At 36.3% G+C, this 23105-nt stretch overlaps 1 protein-coding gene across 2 annotated transcripts in view; it reads left to right on the top strand.

Moving 5' to 3' along the window:
- The window catches only part of ascc3 (activating signal cointegrator 1 complex subunit 3), a 204218-nt gene that overhangs the window by 140566 nt on the left and 40547 nt on the right, over positions 1–23105 (top strand). For both annotated transcript variants that reach the window (XM_051865221.1, XM_051865222.1), the window contains exons 15-22: positions 10311–10502; positions 10896–11120; positions 12410–12529; positions 12707–12871; positions 13312–13398; positions 13493–13669; positions 20153–20378; positions 20531–20685. In XM_051865221.1, coding sequence (XP_051721181.1) covers positions 10311–10502; positions 10896–11120; positions 12410–12529; positions 12707–12871; positions 13312–13398; positions 13493–13669; positions 20153–20378; positions 20531–20685 — 1347 coding nt within the window. The remainder of the gene's footprint in view (positions 1–10310; positions 10503–10895; positions 11121–12409; positions 12530–12706; positions 12872–13311; positions 13399–13492; positions 13670–20152; positions 20379–20530; positions 20686–23105) is intronic.

The following is a 23105-nucleotide window of genomic DNA, read 5'->3' as shown; positions in this document are numbered from 1 at the left end:
GTCTGGAGAATCTGGCATGGACAGATCGGTGGGAGCTGTGAGGGATTTCAGTTTTTTCTTTCTGTGAAGGAAACATCAAGTATGACAGCAGGTCGTCTCTCAGATGGGAGAGTCTCTCTTTCTGTCTGCTAAACCCCCTTGGCCTCATGGGACAGGACTGCAAGATTTAGCTCATTAATTTCTATTGTTTGCGCTTTCAACTATTTTTAACTTCTCTCTCCTGTGAGGATGTCACTATTCAGTGCAGGACAAAAGGGCTTTGTTGTCTTGTCTGCACAATTAAGACAACCAAACGTTCAGTCAGTCTCTGTGAAAGCTTGTGGAAGTAGAGCACTTCCAGGAAACAGCAGGAATGCTTGTGTTTTTTAATCCATTTGACCACATATAATAGATATATTTAATCATACAAACATGTTAGAAATCAAATATTTTAAGCATAATCATACAATTCCCAATTCATCTCCCCATTTCCTTTTCTTTTCCCATTCTTTTCCCATTCTTTTCCAATTTCCTTTCCTTTCCTTTCCTTTCCTTTCCTTTCCTTTCCTTTCCTTTCCTTTCCTTTCCTTTCCCCATTTCCTTTCCTTTATTTGTTTTCTTTTTCCTGTTGAATCCCTTTCTTTTCTTATTTCCTTTCTCTTCATTTTCTTTGTCCTGTTTCCTTTTTATTTTCCCCTACATTTGTAATTTCCCCTTTCCTTTCCTTTCCTTTCCTTTCCTTTCCTTTCCTTTCCTTTCCTTTCACTTTCTCTTTCCTTCTTCCCTTCGTTTGCCCCTTTACTTTCCCTTTTCTTTTTCATTTCCTCATTCTTTTCCCCAATTTATTTCCTTTCTTTTTCACTTTCCTTTCCTTTCGTTTCCTTTTCTTTTCACTATTATCCTCCCCATTTCCTTTTAATTTCCTTTTCATTTCCCCAATTATTTTCCTTTTTATTAACTTTCCTTTTCCTTTTTTTCCACTTTGTTTCCCCATTTCCTTTCCCTTTCATTTTCCCATTTTTTCCTATTTACTTTCCTTTGTTTCCACTTGCACTTTTTTTTTCCTTTTCATTTCCCTATTCTTTTTCCAATTTCCTTTTTTGTTTTCTTATTCCTATTAAATGCCTTTCTTTTTCCCAATTTCCTTTACTTTCCCTTCCCTTTTTCTTTCTTTTTTGTTTCCTTTTTTATTTCCCATTTCCCCCTTACCTTGCCTTTATTTTCCGCTTTGCTTTCCTTTCCTTTCACCCTCCACTTTTCTTGTTAAGTTCTCTTCTTTTTCCCATTTAATTTACTTGCTTGTTCCTTTTTGCTTTCTTTTTCCTGATTCTTTTTTATTTCCTATTCCCTCCTTGCCTTTTCCTCTTTTTATTTCCCCATTCTTTTCCCCTATACCTTCCCCTTCCATTTCTATTTGCTTTTTTCCTTTTTTTTTTTTTTCCTTTCCTTTCCTTTCCTTTCCTGAACTAAACCTAATTTCACAGACAATACTAATCAAGTTTTGTATTTTTCTGTTAAGTCTGTCATTACTTTGCTAGTGTTTTGCCAGTGGGACCATTACCCAGTAAATGACTTTATGTTGTCTGTTTAAAGACGTATCAAGTCATCAAGTCATCATTATGTTTTGAAGTCCAGCTTAAAGAGATGCATTTGTAACAAAACTGATTGCATGTTGTCCGCATTTTAGAGTACAGAGATGCAGCAGAAGTGGCAGAATGGACATTGCCAAAGCTAAGAAAATGGGAATGAAAGAGATTTGAGTGTCAGGTCAGATGCTCTGTTAATGTCCCTGTCAAACTAGACGTATTAAGACTCATAACGTCTTTGTCTCAGCAGTGAGCCTGCGTGTGATGTTTTCTCATTCAGGCATTGCTCATAGAGACTTTTTACCGATCCTGAGCGTCATTCGGGAAGCAGAGGTCATTGTGTTTGTGATGGCCACAGGCTGCTCGCTCAGATCTCGTCACGTCTCAGTATCTATATCACCCAGAGGTGCGTGCTCTGTCTCAGTGCGGTATGGCTACTGTCTGCTTGTGTTAAGACAGAGTAATGGCTAATCAGCGCTGTCTGCCGTGGCCGGTGGAAGGCAGCCCGGCTTCTGCTTAGCGCGCAGGGAAATAATCTCTCTTCAGCGGCCCTTAATCAGCCTTGATCAGAGAGCCGATGCACTGCCATCTTGAATCCAACCTCTGAACGTGAGCGCCTGCCCCAGCCTCACTTTAACTTACGCTCAGAGAGCGCAGCATTAATACTCTGTGACACCTCAAAGCAAACCTTAGCGTTTCAATTAGAGCCTCCTGTGGGCCTCGCCGTGTCCTGGAGAACGTATGCCGCTCCTCTCCATCTCAAACACACTCTTGCATGCATTTCATTGGGTATTTCTCTTGTTTACCTTTTTATTTATTGTGATTACTGATTTTTCAAGATGATTCATTTCCAGCTGCTGGTGAGTATAGAAAATAGGTTATACGTTTAGAGAAACTAAAACACAGCTGCTTTACATTCTGAGTTAGAGGTGAACAAACCATATATTTGTAAAATCCAGACCTGTGTTCTCTTCAGGCGTCAGGGAGAAAGCGAACAGCTTTAAGGTTGAACTTCATCCAGCTCGTGTATCTTCAAACCTTTGGCAATATGATTGTTTTACTGTAAGGTACAATGTATAATCAGTTAATGCAGTAGTTAATAAATTAGCAATTGATAATTAAAAAAAAAAAAATAAATAAATAAATAAATAAAAAGTGCACTACCGTGCATAAGTTTCAAGATTTTTAAAATACATTTTTTAAAAAAGATTTTAAAATAAATATTCAAATATTAAAATAGATATTCAAATAAATGTTTTATGTTCTATTTTCAGATAAATGATTTATAAACTACATTAACAGAGATTAGGAAAAGCTGTAAAAGAAACTGTTCAGTGTTATTTTGCAGTATTTAAAAGAATAGTTCACCTAAATTCTGTCATCATTTCAACACTTTCATGCTGTTTTTCCTCTAGAACACAAAAGATTACATTTGAAGAATGTTCAGTGGTGAAAGTCAGTGGGATCCAAAACGTTCAGGCTCCAAAAAAGAATATAAAGACCAGACAGGTGTATTCTACATCTTGATCAATTTATATGATAAACAGATTGAAATGAAACCTTTTTATTATCTTTCAAATCAAAACAAACATCAGTCAATAAATGCATACAAAGACTACATCAAACATGATGTTTCGACAGTGCTCTTTGATACGGATAAATCTGGTGGTACGATGTCTACACATGGTTACGTAGCAATCTGTCACACCACATTAAAGAGAGCCAAAACTATATTTATTTATAATTATAAATCTTATTTATAAATATTTATATTTATTTATTTGTATTTCATGATACAATTGACAGAATTTGAAAGCTGAGACCAAGTGTATTGTGATATTGGATAGTAGGTGTGCTACAAATAATGTTTAGTGAAGTTTTGTATTGAAGATCGATTAAAAGTTGTTTATTGTAATGAATATTGTGAACTCAGCCATACTTAGCAACCATCCAGAACACCCTACACTCTAAAAATGTTTTGTTAAAGGATTAGTTCACTTTCAAATGAAAATTAGCCCAGGCTTTACTCACCCTCAAGCCATCCTACGTGTATATGACTTTCTTCTTTCTGATGAACACAGTCAGAGTTATATTATTAAATATCCTGACACGCTTGAGCTTTATAATGGACAGGAAACTATGAGCTCAAGAAAGTACATCCATCCATCCACCATCAATCCATCATAAATGTACTCCACGCTCTGGGGGTTAATAAAGGCCTTCTGAAGTGAAGCAATGCATTTGTGTAAGAAAAATATCCTTATTTAACAAGTTATAAAGTAAAATATCTAGCTTCCGCCAGACCACCTTCCATATTCAACTTATGGTCTGGTGAAAGCTAGATATTTTACTTTATAACTGATTAAATCATTTCGCTTCAGAAGGCCTTTATTAACCCCCCCCGGAGCCGTGTGGAGTACGTGTAAGATGGATGGATGCACTTTCTTCAGCTCATACTCGTAGTTTCCCGTTCACTGCCATTATAAAGCTTGGATGCATCAGGATATTTATTAATATAACTCCTGATTGTGTTCATCAGAAAGAAGAAAGTCATATACACCTAGGATGGCTTGAGGGTGAGTAAAGCTTGGGCTAATCTTCATTTGAAAGTGAACTAATCCTTTAAAAACAGCCCAATTTGGGTTGTTTGGCAACCCAGCACTGGGTCAAAACTGTACAAACCCAGCCATTGGGTTGTTTTTATCCAGCATGTTGGGTCAAACATTTAACCCAATCTGCTGGGTAAAAACAACCCAATGTTGGGTTTGTACAATTGTATTGTTTTAACAACTATTGATTAAAAATTACTATATTGCTGGCTTAGAATTAACCCACACAGAATTACTATAGTAACAACACAGACAATAGTAATAATCAAAACGTGAACATTTATGAATAAGCAACAACACCCAGGAATGCACAAAAATACAGGCAAGATAAAATAATGCAACGTGCGTGCGTGTGTGTGTGTGCGTGTGTGTGTGTGTGAGGAAAAAGTGCAGAAAAGAATGACAACTAAATTATACAGCTTACACCAATAAATAAAATTGCTTTTTAAAAGGCGAGGATGCAAAAAGTCCACACTCTGTGTAACCCAACAGCTGGGTTGCTGTAGTAAACGAGCCACCGCTGGGTTGTTGCTTCGGAGGGCGGGTGGGGAGGGGTGTATTGTTTAAACTGTCAGTGAGATTGACCATCCTCTAACCCAACCATGGAAAAAAACGACCCAACAGGCTTAACCCAGCATTTGGGTAGAAAAACAGCAGAGCGTCTTTTAGTGTAGCATTGTGAGTTTTGCACGAACGAGCACATTGCGCATGTTCAGACAATGTAAAATTCATATATTTAAAATGGTCTCATGCTGGTAAATGGCATAAACTGTGTGCTGGTGATGTTTTGAGATTACATGCGGCATGATATGATGATGATACAAAATGACATAATCGCTTCTTAAAATCTCACATCAGAATGTATAATTTAGCACTTTAGACTTCATAGAAGGACCTGCATTTGAATTTAGAGAAAAGGCTTGACAGATGATGTTCAGATACTCCACTGCTGCGCTGCCACCGGCCACATTAAAACAGAGAGCAGTGCTCTGATTATAGCGCTGATAGGATCCAGAGATCCACAGAGACCAGCTGATTGGAGCCCCAAATTGACCTAGAGAAGAACAGAAATAGCAGAAGAGCCTTTTTGGAACTGAAATTCTTATGAAGGAGCAATTCATTAAAGCCGTGTGTTGATCAGTGCTAAGCAGTGAGACGTTTATCTCCATACAACAGGATGGTATTTATACATCTGTCATTATGTAACAGATGGAAGTAGCTTGATAAGGAAAAGGAGTGAACATTATTATAAAGGACTTTTATATTCAATCCAGCATATTGATCACCAAACCTGAAGATAATAACATTAACAGAGGAAGTGGCCTCTAAAATTTAATAGGATCAGTTCACTCCAGAATTAAAATTCCCTGATAATTTACTCACCCCCATGTCATTCAAGATGTTCATGTCTTTCTTCCTTCAGTTTAAAAGAAATGACGGTTTTTGAGGAAAACATTCCAGGATTTTTCTCCATATAGTGGACTTCACTGGGGTTCAACGGGTTGAAGGTCCAAATGTCAGTTTCAGTGCAGCTTCAAAGAGCTCTACATGATCCCAGATGAGGAATAAGGGTCTCATCTAGAGAAACCATTGGTCATTTTCTAAAAAAAAAAAATATATATATATATATATATACATACTTTTTAACCACAAATGCTCGTCTTGCACTAGCGTCCACGACGTCACGCATTATGTAATCATGTCGGAAAGGTCACCTAAAAACTCCATCTCATTTTCTCCTCCAACTTCAAAATCGCTGACATCGTTGTTTTACCTTTTTGGTAAAGGCCGTTTGACTTAGTCTTTGCACGTTCACTTTGTAAAGACTGGATCAGTACTTCTAACTACAAAACTCATGACCTTTCCAAAGTGATTATGTAATGCGTGGCACATCACAGAGCAGTGCAAGATGAGCATTTGTGGTTAAAAAGTATATACATTTTTATTTTATTTTTTTTTAGAAAATGATCAATGGTTTCTCTAGATAAGACTCTTATTCCTTGTCTGGGATCGTGTAGAGCTCTTTGAAGCTGCACTGAAACTGACATTTGAACCCCAGTGAAGTCTACTATATGGAGAAAAATCCTGGAATGTTTTCCTCAAAAACCTTAATTTCTTTTAGACTGAAGAAAGAAAGCCATCTTGAATGACATGGGGGTGAGTAAATTATCAAGAAATTCTAATTCTGGAATGAACTAACCATCTAATTGGCTGCCCCAGGTGCCACTCCAGAATTCTAAACCCTGATTGGCCGTTCCCTGAAGGCCGTTCTGAGGAAAATGTAACGTTACGTGTCTTATTGTTCTCAAGCTGTTTTATTGACGTCTTTCCGTGGTTGAAACACTGATTGAGCGATTCCTTGAGACATGAATCATTTCAGTAAGTCGTACTGTGTCTTTCAACATTACTTCTGATGTTCATTCATGTTTATTTCGTGCTGTAACTTGTAGTAAAGAGGAAGAGATGACCTGAGGTGGATACAGCAATCTGTCACGCCACATTCAAGAGCACCAAAACAGCATTTGTTGGATGAATTTGGTTATAAAATTGAAATATAAAAATTTGAAGGCTCAGACTTTCATGTCAAAAGCATGAAGCTTATTGTGATTATTGGACGGCAGGCGCTACAAATAATGTTTAGTGAAGTTTTGTTCACGCGTCAACTGAAAACAAAAAACGAAAAGATCTCAGATCATCAAAATGAAGATCCATTAAAAAAAGAGAAAATAATTTCAAGCTAGCCCTAGAGTCCACACAGCGGACGTGTTTTCCTGTTGTAACTTCTCCATGTTGTGTGCATAAACCGACACTGACACTGGTAAAACACACCATCAGAGAAGTGTTAAATAAACGTCACTGTTTCAGTCAATGACTTCAGCTGTCAAAAAGGGTTTCAATATTTTTGGTTGCTGAAATTTTGGTGTATCAGTCCAAAATATTCTTTGTTCCACATTTTTATTGGAGAGAGTGTACAGCATCTGTATTTTCTATTAACATTTGTTTTGATGGTAATAAAAGGTCAATGAAACAAATTAAATTATTGTAATGTTATGGTTTTTAGATGTGGTACTATAGCAGCACCATGATATTCTTTGAACTACCTTTGGAGTACTGTGTATATATTGCGTTAAATGAATTGGTAATGGTACTATAATCTGATCCCATCACTGTACCATGGTGCCATCACAGTGTTTTTATTGAGTCTGCAGAAAGACAGTTTTTGGTGTAGTTGGTATTCTGTGTGGGTTGGAGAGGGACAGACGTGTCTGTAATGGGCTGTTCTCAGCGGCACTGGGGCCTTGTTGCTGTTGACCTCCATTTAGACTCAGGCAGGGTGAGATCAAAGCGTCTGATGGTGAGGACGTTACCGCCAGCGCAGGTCACGACCCTCATCGGCAGTCAACACTACACACATCTCAATCACACCGCTGCAGGGATTCACATCTTTCTGCATGCTTTTATTTTGCGCAGGAGCATTAGTTTTAAAGTAGTTTGTCATTACTACACCAAATGGAATTTCTCCTGTTGAGAAAACAGGAAGTCCTGCCCCCACATTCATGCCATTGATTGAGCCTGCATCTGTAATCACATACTTCTATACTAATTAGTAGGCAAAAACAGTATGAGAAAAGAGTAGTAGTAATTAGACATAACATGTATAACAAGGACACTGTCATTTAAAATCTTACCGACCCCAAACTTCTGAATGGTAGTGTATATGTAAGCAATAAGGTACGAGAGGCTGTGCTATATTGTGAATAAGTCACAGCTGAAGGGCGTTGTTAGGCACGACACGAAGTTCACGATACAGCACTAGCCTCGAGTACCTTATTGCTTTTATAAAACGGTTACCACACAATACAAATATTAAAGCTAAAAATATGTATCAATGCAACTTTCATGCAGTAAAATCACCAAAAGCCTTCCTTCTGCCGGAAAAAATCAGCAACAGAAGTTACATTATTACGCCATTAGATGGCGGCAAAGACTGTCTTTTTGAGTGTGTCAGTCAGTAGTGAAGACTTTTACATCGAAAAGACTGAATTGTTGTGAACACGGAACAGGACGCAACTGACAAATGCTTTGACTAGCGCTGTCAGTCACAGGAAAACCCCTTAACTGTTAAAAGGACAAGATAATACATCGGACCTTTAAACAGATGTTTTATTATGAACATAGGACTGACCTGAAGGAAAATGCTAAATCTGAATGCAGGTAATAAACTCGTTCACTCAAACAGAAAAAGTGGATACTGTTTTAAACTTGAAAAGAAATAATCGCACGCGTTAACACGTTAACGTTGACAGCACTAATATATATATATATATTAGTATATTCTGAAATCTTTAAAGGACATCACTTTATTTAAATATTCAAGATCAATAATGTTTTAAGGAAAGATGTTTTTGAACATAATCATCATCATTTCAAAGCTGTTTTTAATTTATGAAATAAATTGCAGGGTTCAGTAGTAAAGATTTTTTTTACTGCCAAAATTTTTAAATAAAATGTAGGAGTTTTCATTGATTTTGACCCATGTAGTCTTGTATAGTAATAAGAGTGACCACATACCAGTGAAATTTCACAATTCTCGATTCCAATTTCAATACCACAGCAAAAGCTACTAATTTTAAGTTATTTTTCTGTTTAAGCACAAGAAGACACGAAGGAGAACTCAATTCAGTATTTGCACACTGTCTAAGAGTGTGCGCACAGAAAACAGTGCACGAGTACTGAATTGAGTTCTCTATGGCATCTTCTTTTGCTTGAATGACTTGTTTAAATTTGTAAAACTTACAAACACATGCAAATAATAAATGTTCCTGACTGTCCAGCAGTGGTCCGGTCAATTCTGTTAACTGTCTTTCACGCTGATACTTTTTGCAATGCATGGCACGCTTTTTAATCATACAAATAATCAACCACTTACATAGATTTTCAGTGCAAGTTTTTTTTCTGCATCATCAAAACAAACAAAAAAACACTTTGGTAACACTTTAGTTTAGGGTCTTTTAACTAGTTGCTTGTTAGCATGCATATTAATAGAATATTGGTTGTTTATTAGTACTTATTAAGCACATATTAATGCCTTTTTCTGCATGACCTTATTCTACATTCTTAATCCTACCCAATACCTAAACTTAACAACTACCTTACTAACTATTAATAAGCAGTAAATTAGGAGTTTATTGAGGGAAAAGTCGTAGTTAATAGTTTATATGTGTTCCCTATACTAAAGTGTTACCGACTCATTTTGATGCCTTTTTTGCCACAAGACCCCGTTATTTTCTCATATGGCCTTTCTTCAGTCTAAATGATAGGATAAACATGTCGTAACGACAGAGAACTATAATCCCTGATTAAAGATGGGTATGATATTTTATTTTATTATATGATATGATTAATTTCATAGTTTTAAATATGGTTTCATTATTAATATGGGTATTATTTCTAAGGTGGACACACAACTTAATAAATTATATTAAACATCTAAATCTAACCATGTCATGTCAACAAATGGAAAAGTCAGCCAGCTGTTTATTATCATGTCAGTTATTGTACCTTTAGCCCCAACAGCAGGGGCGCTTTTCCACAAATACCATACTTTTACATATTCTTTAGTTATTGAAAATATGTTGATTAGATTACTTTGAACAAAACTGAAAATCATTAACAAAACCTATTCGATAATTTTATCGATTCTCATTTGTTTGCTTTATAAATCATTTTAAAACATTAAATACTATATGAAATTAGTGCAGAATCAACTTTGTCTAAATGTTTGTGTAAATGTTTACGAAAGTGCTGTGTTCAGTTTCTGTGCCATCTAGTGGTTTAGAGGAAAACAGAATCAATGGATACACTTTATTTTGATGGTTTAGACATTCTACTGACTATAAGTGACTTTGCAACTGCATGTCAACTTATTCTTCTAACCCTAACAGTCTACTAATACTCTAATGAGAGTTAGTTGACATGTAGTTGCAAAGTTACTTATAGTAAGTAGAATATCTAAAGTGGACCTTCGAAATAAAGTGTAACCGAATCAAATGCACCATTTACCCTTTAGCCCCATTGTAACCCACTCACTCCAGACCAGTGTGTGTCTGCTAATGTGTGTTGATGTGTGTCACAGGTGCAGCGCTCCAGAAACAAGCAGATGAGGGAGATGTTTCCTGACGGCTTCGGGATCCATCACGCCGGAATGTTACGGCAGGACCGCACGCTGATGGAGAACATGTTTTCCAGAGGATACTTGAAGGTTCTGGTGTGCACCGCCACGCTGGCCTGGGGTGTTAACCTGCCCGCTCACGCCGTCATCATCAAGGTCAGAACACATCGCTGCAGGCTTGAAACGCTGCATTATTAAAGTGCCCCTGTTATGCTTTTCGGGACATTACCTTTCATGTAGTGTGTAATATAGCTGTTTGTGAATGTAAAAATGTCTGCAAAGATCAAAGTGCAGATAAATGGAGTTATTGTCTCCCAAAAGAAAGAAGCAACTCTGAATGGCTTGAAATGAGTCGTCAGTAATTCCAGTCTTACTTTCTGCACGAACCCCAATTGTAACAAATTTGCATAATTCCAGCCTGTGATCTTCATTGGCTGCTTGCGAACAGCGTCTGCTTTTCAGAATCTTTAAATAAGCATAATAGAGGCACTTTAAACATAATTCTGGAATCTTCAGAAGGCTTTAAATGATTCCCGTCTCTGATATCAGGGCACTAATATCTACGATGCCAAGCGTGGTTCACTGGTGGATCTGGGCATCCTGGACGTGATGCAGATCTTCGGACGGGCCGGACGGCCACAGTTTGACAAGTACGGTGAGGGAACCATCATCACAACCCATGAAAAGCTGAGCCATTACCTGACGCTGCTGACTCAGCAGAACCCCATCGAGAGCCAGTTCCTGCAGAGCCTCGCCGACAACCTCAACGCTGAGGTACAGCCCTCAGACCTGATCCTGCCCTGTACATGATGATACATGCTGTGCTCCTGATTGTCAATTTAATATACTTTTCAAGTTAATTATTCTTTATTACACTTCCCATCTACATTTTACAATAAATCATTTTTTTTAATTGCATTACACTTTCAGCTGTAAAAGAATATTAGTGATAAGAAATGTGAAAGGAACAATTACAGTTTTAAATAGTTTTTATTTATAGTTAGCTGTAATGCACATATATATTAGTGCTGTCAAATCAATTAATCACATCTAATATAAAAGTTTTGTTTATATATGTGTGTGTATGTCTGTGTGTGTGTGTGTGTGTGTGTGTATATATATATATATATATATATATATATATATATATATATATGCAAACATATGTATGCATAAATACCTGTATATATACACGTACACACATGTATAATCATAAACTCAGGTTCATTACTCGATTTTACAGCACTTTTATATATTTAGTATTTTATACTAAATATATAATATTAAGTATTATATATATATATATTATATACTATGTATGTATGCATATATGTATAATAAAAACGTATGTATAATAAAAATAAAAACTACTAAAAATGACAGAAGCACAACAAAATTAGTAAAAAGTAATCTTAAATTAAAATGAAACTTAAAATATAAGCCAATTCAAAATATTAATTGAAAAAAGTAATATTAGGTTATATAAATCATAAATCATCAGTGGAACCACAAGTTATTCTAACACTAAACTTAAAGTCAGGCTATTTTGTCTCTAATTTTATTTACTTTGTACTGAACAAGGAGTTTCACTTTACTTTTTGTTTGTTTGCAAACATGTGCTTTTAATTTATTTTTTGTTAGCAGAATAATTTCTCTGCTACTAGAATGTGTCTTTGTAATTTATTAATGATAATAAGCTTGGAAAATAATTAAATGAGCTTAATGAACACATCAAGACGTTTAATATAAAAGATGGAGTGGGCTGTTCCTGACTCTGCCACATGATGGCAGCATCTGCAAGTGCATTCCAACAAAAACACATGATCAGTTCATCCAATAGATGGCGCAGTGACATTAGACATCAGTTGAATGCTAGATTAAATCATCTCAGCATACATCACTGTGTTTGTGCATGTCATATCAATTATCTTATTGTGTCCAAGATCTCAATTACATAGTAATATTAAACACAAAACACACCCTTTAGACAACATTAGGATTTGATTTGATCTAAGTGCTTGAAATATGACGCTTGTTATTTGTTGTTTGGTTGTTTTGTGCAGATCGCTCTAGGGACGGTCACTAATGTTGATGAAGCTGTCCGGTGGATGAGTTACACGTACCTGTATGTGCGAATGAGAGCCAATCCACTCGTTTACGGCATCAACCACAAGGCCTATCAGGTGCTCATGCTCTCGTAATCTGTTGTTAATATTCTCAAAAGTTAAATGTCACATGAGTTTAGCTGGTTTTCAGTTTTTATTCATATTTTCAGTGTAAATTCCTTTCTTGTTATAGTTTATTGTGTCAAATGATTTATTATTTTGATTATTGTTCATTAGTGTTGTGCTGTTATTTAGATGGACCCGCAGCTGGAGCTCTACAGGAAGGAGTTAGTCGTGGAGTCCGGCAGGAAGCTGGATAAGGCGCGGATGATCCGTTTTGACGAGAGGACTGGTTATTTTGCATCCACAGACCTTGGCAGGACAGCCAGTCACTTCTACATAAAGTACAACACCATTGAGGTGAGATGAGTTAACTTTGCAAAAATCAGGTACATTTTTAGTCAGGCTAATGCATTTGCATGACATTTTAAAAAGACTAATTATTGCTTTAGTTCACAAATTTATATCTATGATGCCAAGTCTTTTATTCAGCAAGGACACATTTAAATGATTAAAAGTGACAGTAAATGAATTTATAACGTTATAAAAGATTTCTGTTTCAAATAAATGCTGTACTTTTGAACTTTCTATTCATCAAATAATCCTGAAAAAACATCATGGTTTCCACAACACAACTGTTTTCAACACTGATAATAATGATCGATGTTTCTTAAACAGCAAATCAGCATAATCGAATGATTTCTGAAGGGTCACGTGACACTGAAGACTGGAGTAATGATGATGATTGATTGGCTTAATGTATATTAAATGCATATTTGACTATTCTTTACATTCCACAGACTTTCAATGAGCTTTTCAACTCGCAGAAGACCGAAGCAGATATTCTGAGCATTGTTTCAAAAGCTGAAGAATTCGAGCAGATCAAGGTGAGAGGTCATCAATTCCACACAGACAGAAGATGTCTGTAGTGACGGCTACAGGAAGTGTGAGGTGTGTTGATGGGTTCTGTGTGACGCACAGGTTCGGGACGAGGAGCTGGAGGAACTGGAGAAGATGTTGTGTGATTTCTGCGAGCTGCCGGCGGCCGGAGGAGTGGAGAACGGCTACGGCAAGATAAACATCCTCCTCCAGACGTACATCGGCCGCGGGGAGGTGGACAGCTTCTCCCTCATATCTGACCTGTCTTACGTCGCGCAGGTGAGACACAAACACAGAGAGAGAACAATGTAGTTTGTCTTCATTTTATGCTTCTTAAAAATGGCTTACACGTTGACAAATCAGTCGAATAGAAACAGAGCCATTAAACCAGCCAAATCATGTGTAACTGCACATCAGTTATGGAAGATTGTGTTTGTAGTCGTGTCTGAAATAATCACACAGCATTTCTCCAATTCCGACAAAATTTTGCAAACAAAATCCAGTCATTTCAATGGGAATCGGTGCAATGAAGAATTTTCCCTGAAGGAGCTCAGGTGGCGGAGAAACTTCCTAATGCGAGTCCGGTTCAATTTTGGTGAAATTTAACACTTGTCTCTTGGTTTGGCGGTGACCTCTGTGTAGGCGGAGATTTGTAAATTAGCAACAAAGCAAAACTGAAGATCCACAATAGATAAAATGCTCATTCTGGTGGTGTCTGTTCAGCAAGTTTTGGAAAACACTTAAATATTATAAAATCCATAAAAAGAGGCTGCTTGAAAATGTTTATTACGTTGTCATAATTAGTAGTGCTCAACACAACGGAAACAAGCTACAACACAATGGAAATGGTCCTATGCTCGCACGCAAACGGGGCCTATAATAGATATACTGTGTATATATATTGATGGTGCCGTTTCTTAACCACGTGTGTTGAAGTTAACATGCAGGATTTATACTAGTGGTAACAGACTGATGAAATCCCATTTTTGAACAGTTTATACCAATGTTTTTTCTTGAAATTGGCACGTTTCTCATGAATGTTTCTCATAAATTATGCTTTAAAGCTACGATTTGGGCTTCGTGCTAGAGGTAACAATATTACCCATTTTAAACAGCTTTTACTGTACCAGGCTTTTTAAACTATTTTATGAAACTTTAAATTCGCATAGCTATGAGTGTATAAATGACTTGGCTAATGTTTAAAAAAAAAAAAAAAGGGTACTATAGTAAAGTGTCAAAAAATTGGATTTCGTTAGACCATTGCCTCTGGTATAAAGTCCTTAGCTTTAAAGCACCCTCTATAGTGGCTGAGAAAATGAGCGGGAGCATTTCTGTGGCTTGATTCCATGGTGTTGTTAACTTGTATTTGTATTTTTTGATTTCCGCTGTGTTGTGCAAAATTCATACTTGGGTGAAATAGTATGAACACAGGCAAGAGCATTCAATGCTGATCTTTTCCATGCAATGAAATCTGATGGTGATGCCCTCGAGTACCAGAAAGGACAAATAATAGACTTATACTTTATTGTCCTTTTTCAAGGAAATTTGTCTTGCCGCAATGATACACAACAAATCACAACAACATTTGACATATCATAAAAATTGAAGTGGTCCATACAACACCTTTTGAAACCAAAAAAGGTTTATGTACAGAAATTTTGGTTTGGATTACGCCAACACTATCATGGTTCTTGTGTAATGGTGGCACATTTGAAAGTGTTGAATTGAGGCATGGATGGAATTTGAGAGCTGCAGCTGCATGATTTCCAGAGATGAATGGACTACTTTTATTTGTGATGTGTATTTCCATTGTCGTTGTGTGGAAAAGACTCAGAGCAGCTTGGACATTCTGCTGAAGATCTCCTTTGTGTTCATGAAAAAAAACATACATGCTTCAAGCAACATAAGAACTAAATTATGATAGAAATCTTGAGTGAACTATTTTCTAGTGTTTATCTGACTCCGAGGTTAGGATGGGATGTCCTCTCTGTGGAAGACATCTATCCGTGATATCTGCGATTCCATTATAACAGCTTCCATGTGGTCAGATAGTTGAAATAGCTCTGAGAAATTCCCTCTTTGCTCCTAATCCGGCTGATTTCAGATGTGCAGCTGGGATCCAGCAGTGGGAGTCATTTCCGTATCAAACGTATGTTGATTTTAAATCCAGACCTTCTCTGATGCTCAGATCTGAGATATCTCTCTCCGTCACCCTTCAGAGATTTTAGATGTATATGTTTAGATATACACACACAATTATTATTTCGATGGTTTTTGCATCTGTTCAGGGATGTAGACTCTTCCCATTATGGGAAGACCGGAACGGAAATTTCGTTGGAGAAATTGACAGCGTGTGATTGTGAAATGCGAGAACAGACTCAGTGCTCGATTCTGAGCTGATGCATCTTTGGAGCCAGTTCTTTTTTTAATGATTTAGTCAAACCCCAAACCCCAAAGCATTTGTAAATCACCTTAGTGTAAATAAGAGGTTATGTGACTTGTGCTAGACAAATATATATATACTTTTTTAACTTTTTTTTTTTTTTTTTTTTCCACTCATACAACAAAATATTCTGGGGACCATGGAAGAATATGTGAATATGATGAGAAAAATGTGTGCGCTGGCTAGTAACATTTTTTAGTAAACACTGGCAGGGAAAGAGTTAATAAGCTTTTTGTATGTCACGCATTCAGTGATATCATAAATCATAAAAATCATATTTATGAATTTGCTCTTTTTATTTCCGGAATTTAGACCAGAATTTCAGCTACTAACGCAAGAAGTATTTAGATAAAAAGCATGTAAAGATAGAGAGATAAATATGTCAGATAAATATGTTAAATAAACTTTTACACTGTATTTTTAAGGAATCATCAATGATGAAATACATGACTAAAAAAAAAAAACAGGCTACAGGTGCATTTGAAATGTTTTAATTAATCATCTTGTAATGAAAGTCATTTCAGTTCTACTTTCTGAGTGTGAATTATCATATGCAGTAAAAGACAACAATACTGAAACACTGTAAAAGGTTTTGCCACAAACTCAACCGACTGCTTCTCTCCTGTATGAGTTTATATGAAAACTTTTGACCTCCTAACTAAACTCCTTTCCACAAATTGATCATAGAAATAAAAACAGTATAAATAAAAATGAATAACAGTTTTCTCTTAGTGTTATTAAGTGCAAACAATAAGTGCAACCATAATCAAAGTACTCTCTCAATATTCAAAGTGCAAATAGAGACCAAATTTTTCTTCATAATGATACAGAACTGAGAGATGGTTACAGATACACAGCCCAGCCTGAGATAGCTTTCATACTGGGAGATATTTACATGCATCAGGGAGCCGCTCGAAATGCAGGGTATTGAAATTGTGTTTACATTTGTGCTCGCGTTTTACTTTTACTTTCTCTTTCGCGATCACACATACTCTGTGAATAGAGAGCGGCAGTGCTGAGCGCATATTCTACAATACAAGACATTTGTCAGACGCTTAGGCTCTGTTGTGCAACGAATCCTCCGCCATGGTCTCGTCAGTCATCTCGTCACGTGATCAGTGAACTCTGATTCCTGCTGCTCTACATATGACTCTGCTGCTCGTATTTGATGAGCTGAGGGGATTGAAGCGACCGTTGTCCAACTGAATTTAATGTTCTGTTTTTTATTTTATTTCTGACAGTGGAGGCATAATGTAAAAGTAGCGGTGGCATATTCTATCCTAATTTCACCCTCACACTCCATCATGGCAATATCACGAGACAGCTTTTCACCTCGACGAGAAATCTCGTTGCATTTTAATCTCGTGAGATCTTGTGACACCCCTACTTGGAACCATAACACAATAATTTCAAAATATTTTCTTCTGGAACCAGTGATATTGAGATATTTACAGCTAAATTTACAGCATTAAGATGCAGGTCACATTTGTGAAGTTTTGCAGGAAAAAAGGTTAATTGTTGTCAATAGTGTAGAAATGCATGAAGCACAACTCACACACTAAAGTCACATTCAGATCAAGCAGATTTGAGAATCTGCAAATTGCTCATTTTGCCTTCATGTGAAATTCCAGATCACATGAATTCCTTTTGAAATGACTTTATTTCGCCCATTAAAATTTGTTGCACAAAAAAAAAAAAAACCGCACATTTAAACTGGAAAACATAAATTTGCACTAAATACCCCTGAAATACACAAATGTATAGATTTATTTCAATTGATTTTAAGTAGTGATATTAGCAAACTATTTTCTCAAGCACTCAAAACACTATTGTGTAATTAAATTTTTAAAAAATTATCCTAAATAAAAATAATTTGTTTTTCACCTCTAACATCACAACCCTAAAGATTCACATGACACTTAGCAAAAGATCATTGAAAAGTTTGTAAACAAGTTTGTTGGCTTTGGAAAGCATAGCCAGAAAGTTTGAATTAGTTTTAACAGCTTTAAGTTTGAAGGTTTTAAGTTTTAGTATAGTAGATTTAAAAGCTAGAAATTTGGATGGATGGATGGATGGATGGAGTTAACAGTTTTGGCTCATTTGAACATTCCGTCAATGAAAGTATGTGGGATTTTGGGATTTTTAATCATTTTTTGGAAAACTGTAAGTCGGATCAGTTAGAAAAGAGATAGCAACCCAAGTCAGAACAGTCTGAAGGTCTAATATGAGTTTGGTGATTCTACCTTGAAAGAAACCTCATTTTGAAGTTCAAAGCTGTGCATTTAGTGTGCTGTGCTTTGAGTGAGTGTTGTGAACTGGGTCACGGGGACCGTTCTGCTGGTACTCATCCATACGGACGGGTGTCGGATGAAAGACTTCGGTTGCTCTTGTGGCCTGTTAAACAGCAGCATCTGGGTCAGCAGGTGTTTGTCCTCCTCCTTCGCTAACAGTCGTCCATTTCTGCTCAATCAATCAGTGACACACCAGATCAGTCCATCATAGCAGTCAGATCTATGAGTAAACCTGCACCTTATAGATCAAAGTAATGTTGGATTCTGTAAGCCATCTGAGCATAATTCACATTCACCCATCAAACATACAGCCGCTGGGCTCTGATTTACACCGACAGCAGTCAAAGCAAACGGACATTAGTCATTCAGGAAAATGTGTTCTAGATAATGAACTAAATTTAAAGGAGGCCTTTAAAAAGCTGTATCCCATAAGAAGAGAATTGTATATGACAAATCTGTTTAAAATGACGCTTTCACATTAGACAAGCTGTTTTTTACTAAGGTTAGCCATCATTGAGTTCCACCACCAGCACTTCATGTCAGTAGATCCTTTATTAAAAGTTTTTTTTTTGGTGTGCAATAAATTAATTATAATTAGGTGAAAATATAGGGTGTTTCTTTAATGCATGATGTGTTTGCATGTCCAAAAAATGCTCTTGAGATGATCTCATTATAAAAACCTGTTTAAGGAATTGCATGCAAATCAATAAGCCAAAAACACAAGTTGTTCTTTTAAACAGCAGACTTTCTGTAAACCTTTCTGGTTTACCGCTGGTAAACTGGTCCAGCATGTAAGAACAAAACATCATGATGTGAAAAGTCTGTCATAAAAAGTTAAAATTGTCAGATACTAAGTCATATAAAAAGTCATATAAAAGTTAAAAATCATGACAGAAGAAATTGACAAAAACAGTCATAATGCTGCAAAAAAAAAAAAAAAATTAATCAAAATTAAAAAAAAATAATAATAATAATTTACATCAAGTCAAAATACACAAGTCATATACTAAGATACTAATATTAGGACATAAAAGTGGAAATGATGAGATAAAAAGAAAATAATTATGACATGCTAAAAGGTCAAAAGTCGAAACTATGAGATAAAAAGTCAAAATTGTGACTCATTTTTTCGAGTCATTTTTCACTTGTAATTTCAATTTATGTCATAATTTTGAATCTCATAATTATGACTTGGTAACTCATAATTTCAACTTCAGAATTGTGATTCACGTAATCATTTTGTGTGTGTGTGTACACACACATATATATATATATATATATATATATATATATATATATATGGCAGAAATTGGCTTCCATAGGTAGGAGGAAGGTAGGTTTCTCTGTCCCTAATATGTTTTTTATTATTGTAATTCATCTACTGTATTTATAATGACAGTGTTGACTATTTATAATAGACAGTTTATTAAAAACTGTTCAGTTTAATAACAGTAGTTGGTTCAAGAATGTGGTTGTCACTCTCAGAACAGGATTGATGAGCAATGACAGCCATATTTATCATTAGCTGTGTTTCCGTCCAAAGTCAAGAATTTAACTTGTGTGCAAAATTTGAATATGGAATAAAACATTTGCAAATAAAGCAGCGTTTCCATCCCACGTGCTCAAGAGCACAAAATCATCACTTCCTGTTAAATTGGTGCATATTATCACATATAATGTAAATTGCTGCAATCGGGCTCTTTTTTCTTTGTGTTGCACATCAAGGGATTTATTCAATAAATGTGTTTCCATCGTAGTTTGTCTTTTTATCTGATAAAAAAAATAAAATACACCTCTATTGAATGCATACAGTTCTAATGTGCATTTGTAGAATTTATGCACATCCAGACGTTTCCAGACAGCATTTTTTTACGCAGTATCCCAAAACTCACCTAAAAATAAGTGGATGGAAGCATAGCATGTGTGTACGTGGCCTCGATGTAGTCCAAGAGCGCTGTCATATCATTCAGTGCTCGTCTTGATTGACTTGATTGTGTGATTGAGAGTCTCTCTGTCTTTTCTGTGCAGAATGCTGCTCGTATCGTGCGGGCTCTGTTTGAGATCGCTCTGAGGAAGCGCTGGCCGGCCATGACCTACCGCCTGCTGAACCTGTGTAAAGTGATTGACAAGCGTCTGTGGGGCTGGGCCCACCCGCTGCGGCAGTTCAGCACGCTTCCCCCGTCAGCGCTGTCCAGGATGGAGGAGAAGAAGCTCACGTTGGACAAACTCAGAGACATGGGCAAAGACGAGATCGGTCAGTCTGACACAAGAAGATTGTGTGGATTTGTCAGTTTTAGACTTCATCATAGGCAGTTAAGGTCAAATATGCTGTTTTTCCTGCTTCTTGGAAGCTTGCATTACAAAGTGTGTGTGTGTGTGTGTGTGTGTGTGTATGTGTGTACGCAGGTCACATGTTGCATCACGTGAACATCGGGCTGAAGGTGAAGCAGTGTGTTCATCAGATACCCTCCATCCTGATGGAGTCCAGCATTCAGCCAATCACACGCACTGTCCTGCGCGTACGCCTCAGCATCACTCCGGACTTCAGGTGGAATGACCAGGTAACCATGGCAACCATATCCAGGGCTTTACATACTGGTGTTAGACCTTGGAATATCTGGGTTTTCAGTTCCATATACCTGTAGTGCACACTCATCCCCACACAACATATTTAGGCCTAAATTTAAGATTTATTGCATATACAATTTCAATCCATTTGGATCACACGGTTTTAACATGAACAAACTCGTAAACTTAATGTGATGCATATTTGTCAGTCATGCGTAAATGAGTCAGTAAGATTTTTGCACGCAAAAACTTTATTAATGAACTATTTGTTCGATTTTATTTAAATATACATCAAAATGTATTTCTTCAAACTGCTTTGAAAATATGAAAACAATTACATGTATTCAGTTAAACAGCCGCAGATCAAACGATATTTAAGATGTATGAGATTGAAACAGTTTGGATTGATTGATGATAAATGTATAAACCTGATTATTGTGTGTTTAAAACATTCAGATTATTTGTACTATTACAGAAATCTTACCTGTTTCATTTATGTATTGGTTTATGTTAAAACTGTGTAATACAAATGGATGGCAATTGTATATGCAATTTGAATATATAAATCTTAAATATCGTAAATCTTAAAAATCTTGCATATAAGCCAAAAATATTTTTAATAGCAGAAAATTAATCTAAAAAAAATAACCTATTCAAAGTATAACATTATAGGCATTGTTGACAGAAGTTCAGTACTCAGCCTGTTTTTCCTCCAGTTTGATTTTTGTCAAAAATCAGCTTTTTTAACTCTGCTTTCTATATATATATATATATATATATATATATATATACACACACACACACACAATTATATTCCAATTATTTTGTTGTGGGTTATGACACTGTTCTCCAGAAATTGACTGAGGAAAAAGTGGCAAACAGGAAGTCAGTGTTGCTCTTGAGAATATTTTTGTTGACATCATTTCCACATTGCTTTAGTCATGTAATGTAATTGCAGCGCCACCTACGGTTCAAAAGTTATAAAGCTGTATATTATGTTAGGCTAAGGGCCAGATTTACTAAGAGCTTACTCCAATGGAAACACTTTTGGCGTTAAAAAACTACTGTCGGGATTTACTAAAGACATGCAGTGAAAAATTAGCGCTGAAAAGGTGTGGACAGGGTTATTTTTATAACTAATGCATTAGTAGGAGTTTCCCTTTCAGATGCAAAATTTATGGGAGGAGAGTATTTCAATGAATCACACAAGGTAATTTACTAAGGTTTGCATTAGTAAATTTACTGGTATTTGCCCCACAAAAAATCATATCTTAAACCAGACACTAATTTGCGCTGCTCTTGGTAGATTGTGTTGGTCATTATGTGGCGACACACGACATGACAAATCCCCGACAGTAAACTGATGCCTCGTTCGATTTATGACATACTCCGAGCACTCACAATACTTCTCACAGGAAGAACAAATGCATTTGCAACGGTCGCTTTGTCGTGTCCAGTGTAGACACAGTGTAACCTTAACCCTACCCATCACACAAAACTTTCTGCATTTTTACATTTTCAAAAAACATCACTTAGTGTGATTTATAAGCTGTTTTTCCACATGGGGCCCAAAACAAGGACAAGGATTTCGGATATTTCCATCTTTGTGTACCCATAACGTATGGTTTATCAGGACCACACACACACGGGCTCACAGTAGGTTGTGCAGGAGGAGCTGAAGGATCATTGATTTGTCCGTCTCCTCCCCTGCGTTTAAGAGCACAAAAGCTTGAATAGGCCCAGATCGGCTGCTATTGTTCTCTTGAGGGCCAGTGCTGTGATGGGCCACAGATGGGCCGCTCTGTGCCCGCTCCATAACTCCTCCAGCGTGACACCAAACAGCTGGATGACCATCAGCCGACACTAATCACCCGCGAACACGCTCTGAGCATGTCCTCGCTCCGCCACATTAACATGTCATTAACAAACATTACATAATGCTTAATCCACTTAGTACTGCATGTACATTATACATAATGCCATTCACTACCTTTACAAAGTGTTTTTTTTTTTTTTTTTTTTTGACAGATCTTAATAATTTTATTCAGCAAGGATGCATTGAATTATGACAGTAATGATGACATTTATAATATTACAAAAGATTATATTCCAAATAAATGCTGTTGTTTTGAACTTTATATTTATCAAAGAAAAAAAAGTCATGGTTTCCACAAAAATATTGTGCAGCTCAACTGTTTACACTGATAATAATCATAAATGTTTTTTGAACAGCAAATCATCATATTAGAATGATTTCTGAAGGATCATGTGACACTGTAGACTGGAGTAATGATGCTGAAAATTCAGCTTTGATCACAGGAATAAATTACACTTTACTATATATTCACATAGAAAACAGCTGTTTTAATAATACCTGTAATAATATTTCAGAATGTTACAGTATTTTTAATAA

The sequence above is a fragment of the Ctenopharyngodon idella genome, chromosome 16, assembly GCF_019924925.1.
Source record: "Ctenopharyngodon idella isolate HZGC_01 chromosome 16, HZGC01, whole genome shotgun sequence".
Lineage (NCBI taxonomy): Eukaryota > Metazoa > Chordata > Actinopteri > Cypriniformes > Xenocyprididae > Ctenopharyngodon > Ctenopharyngodon idella.
The sequence above is the reverse complement of the archived record's forward strand: the minus strand, read 5'-3'. Positions and strand labels throughout refer to the sequence as shown.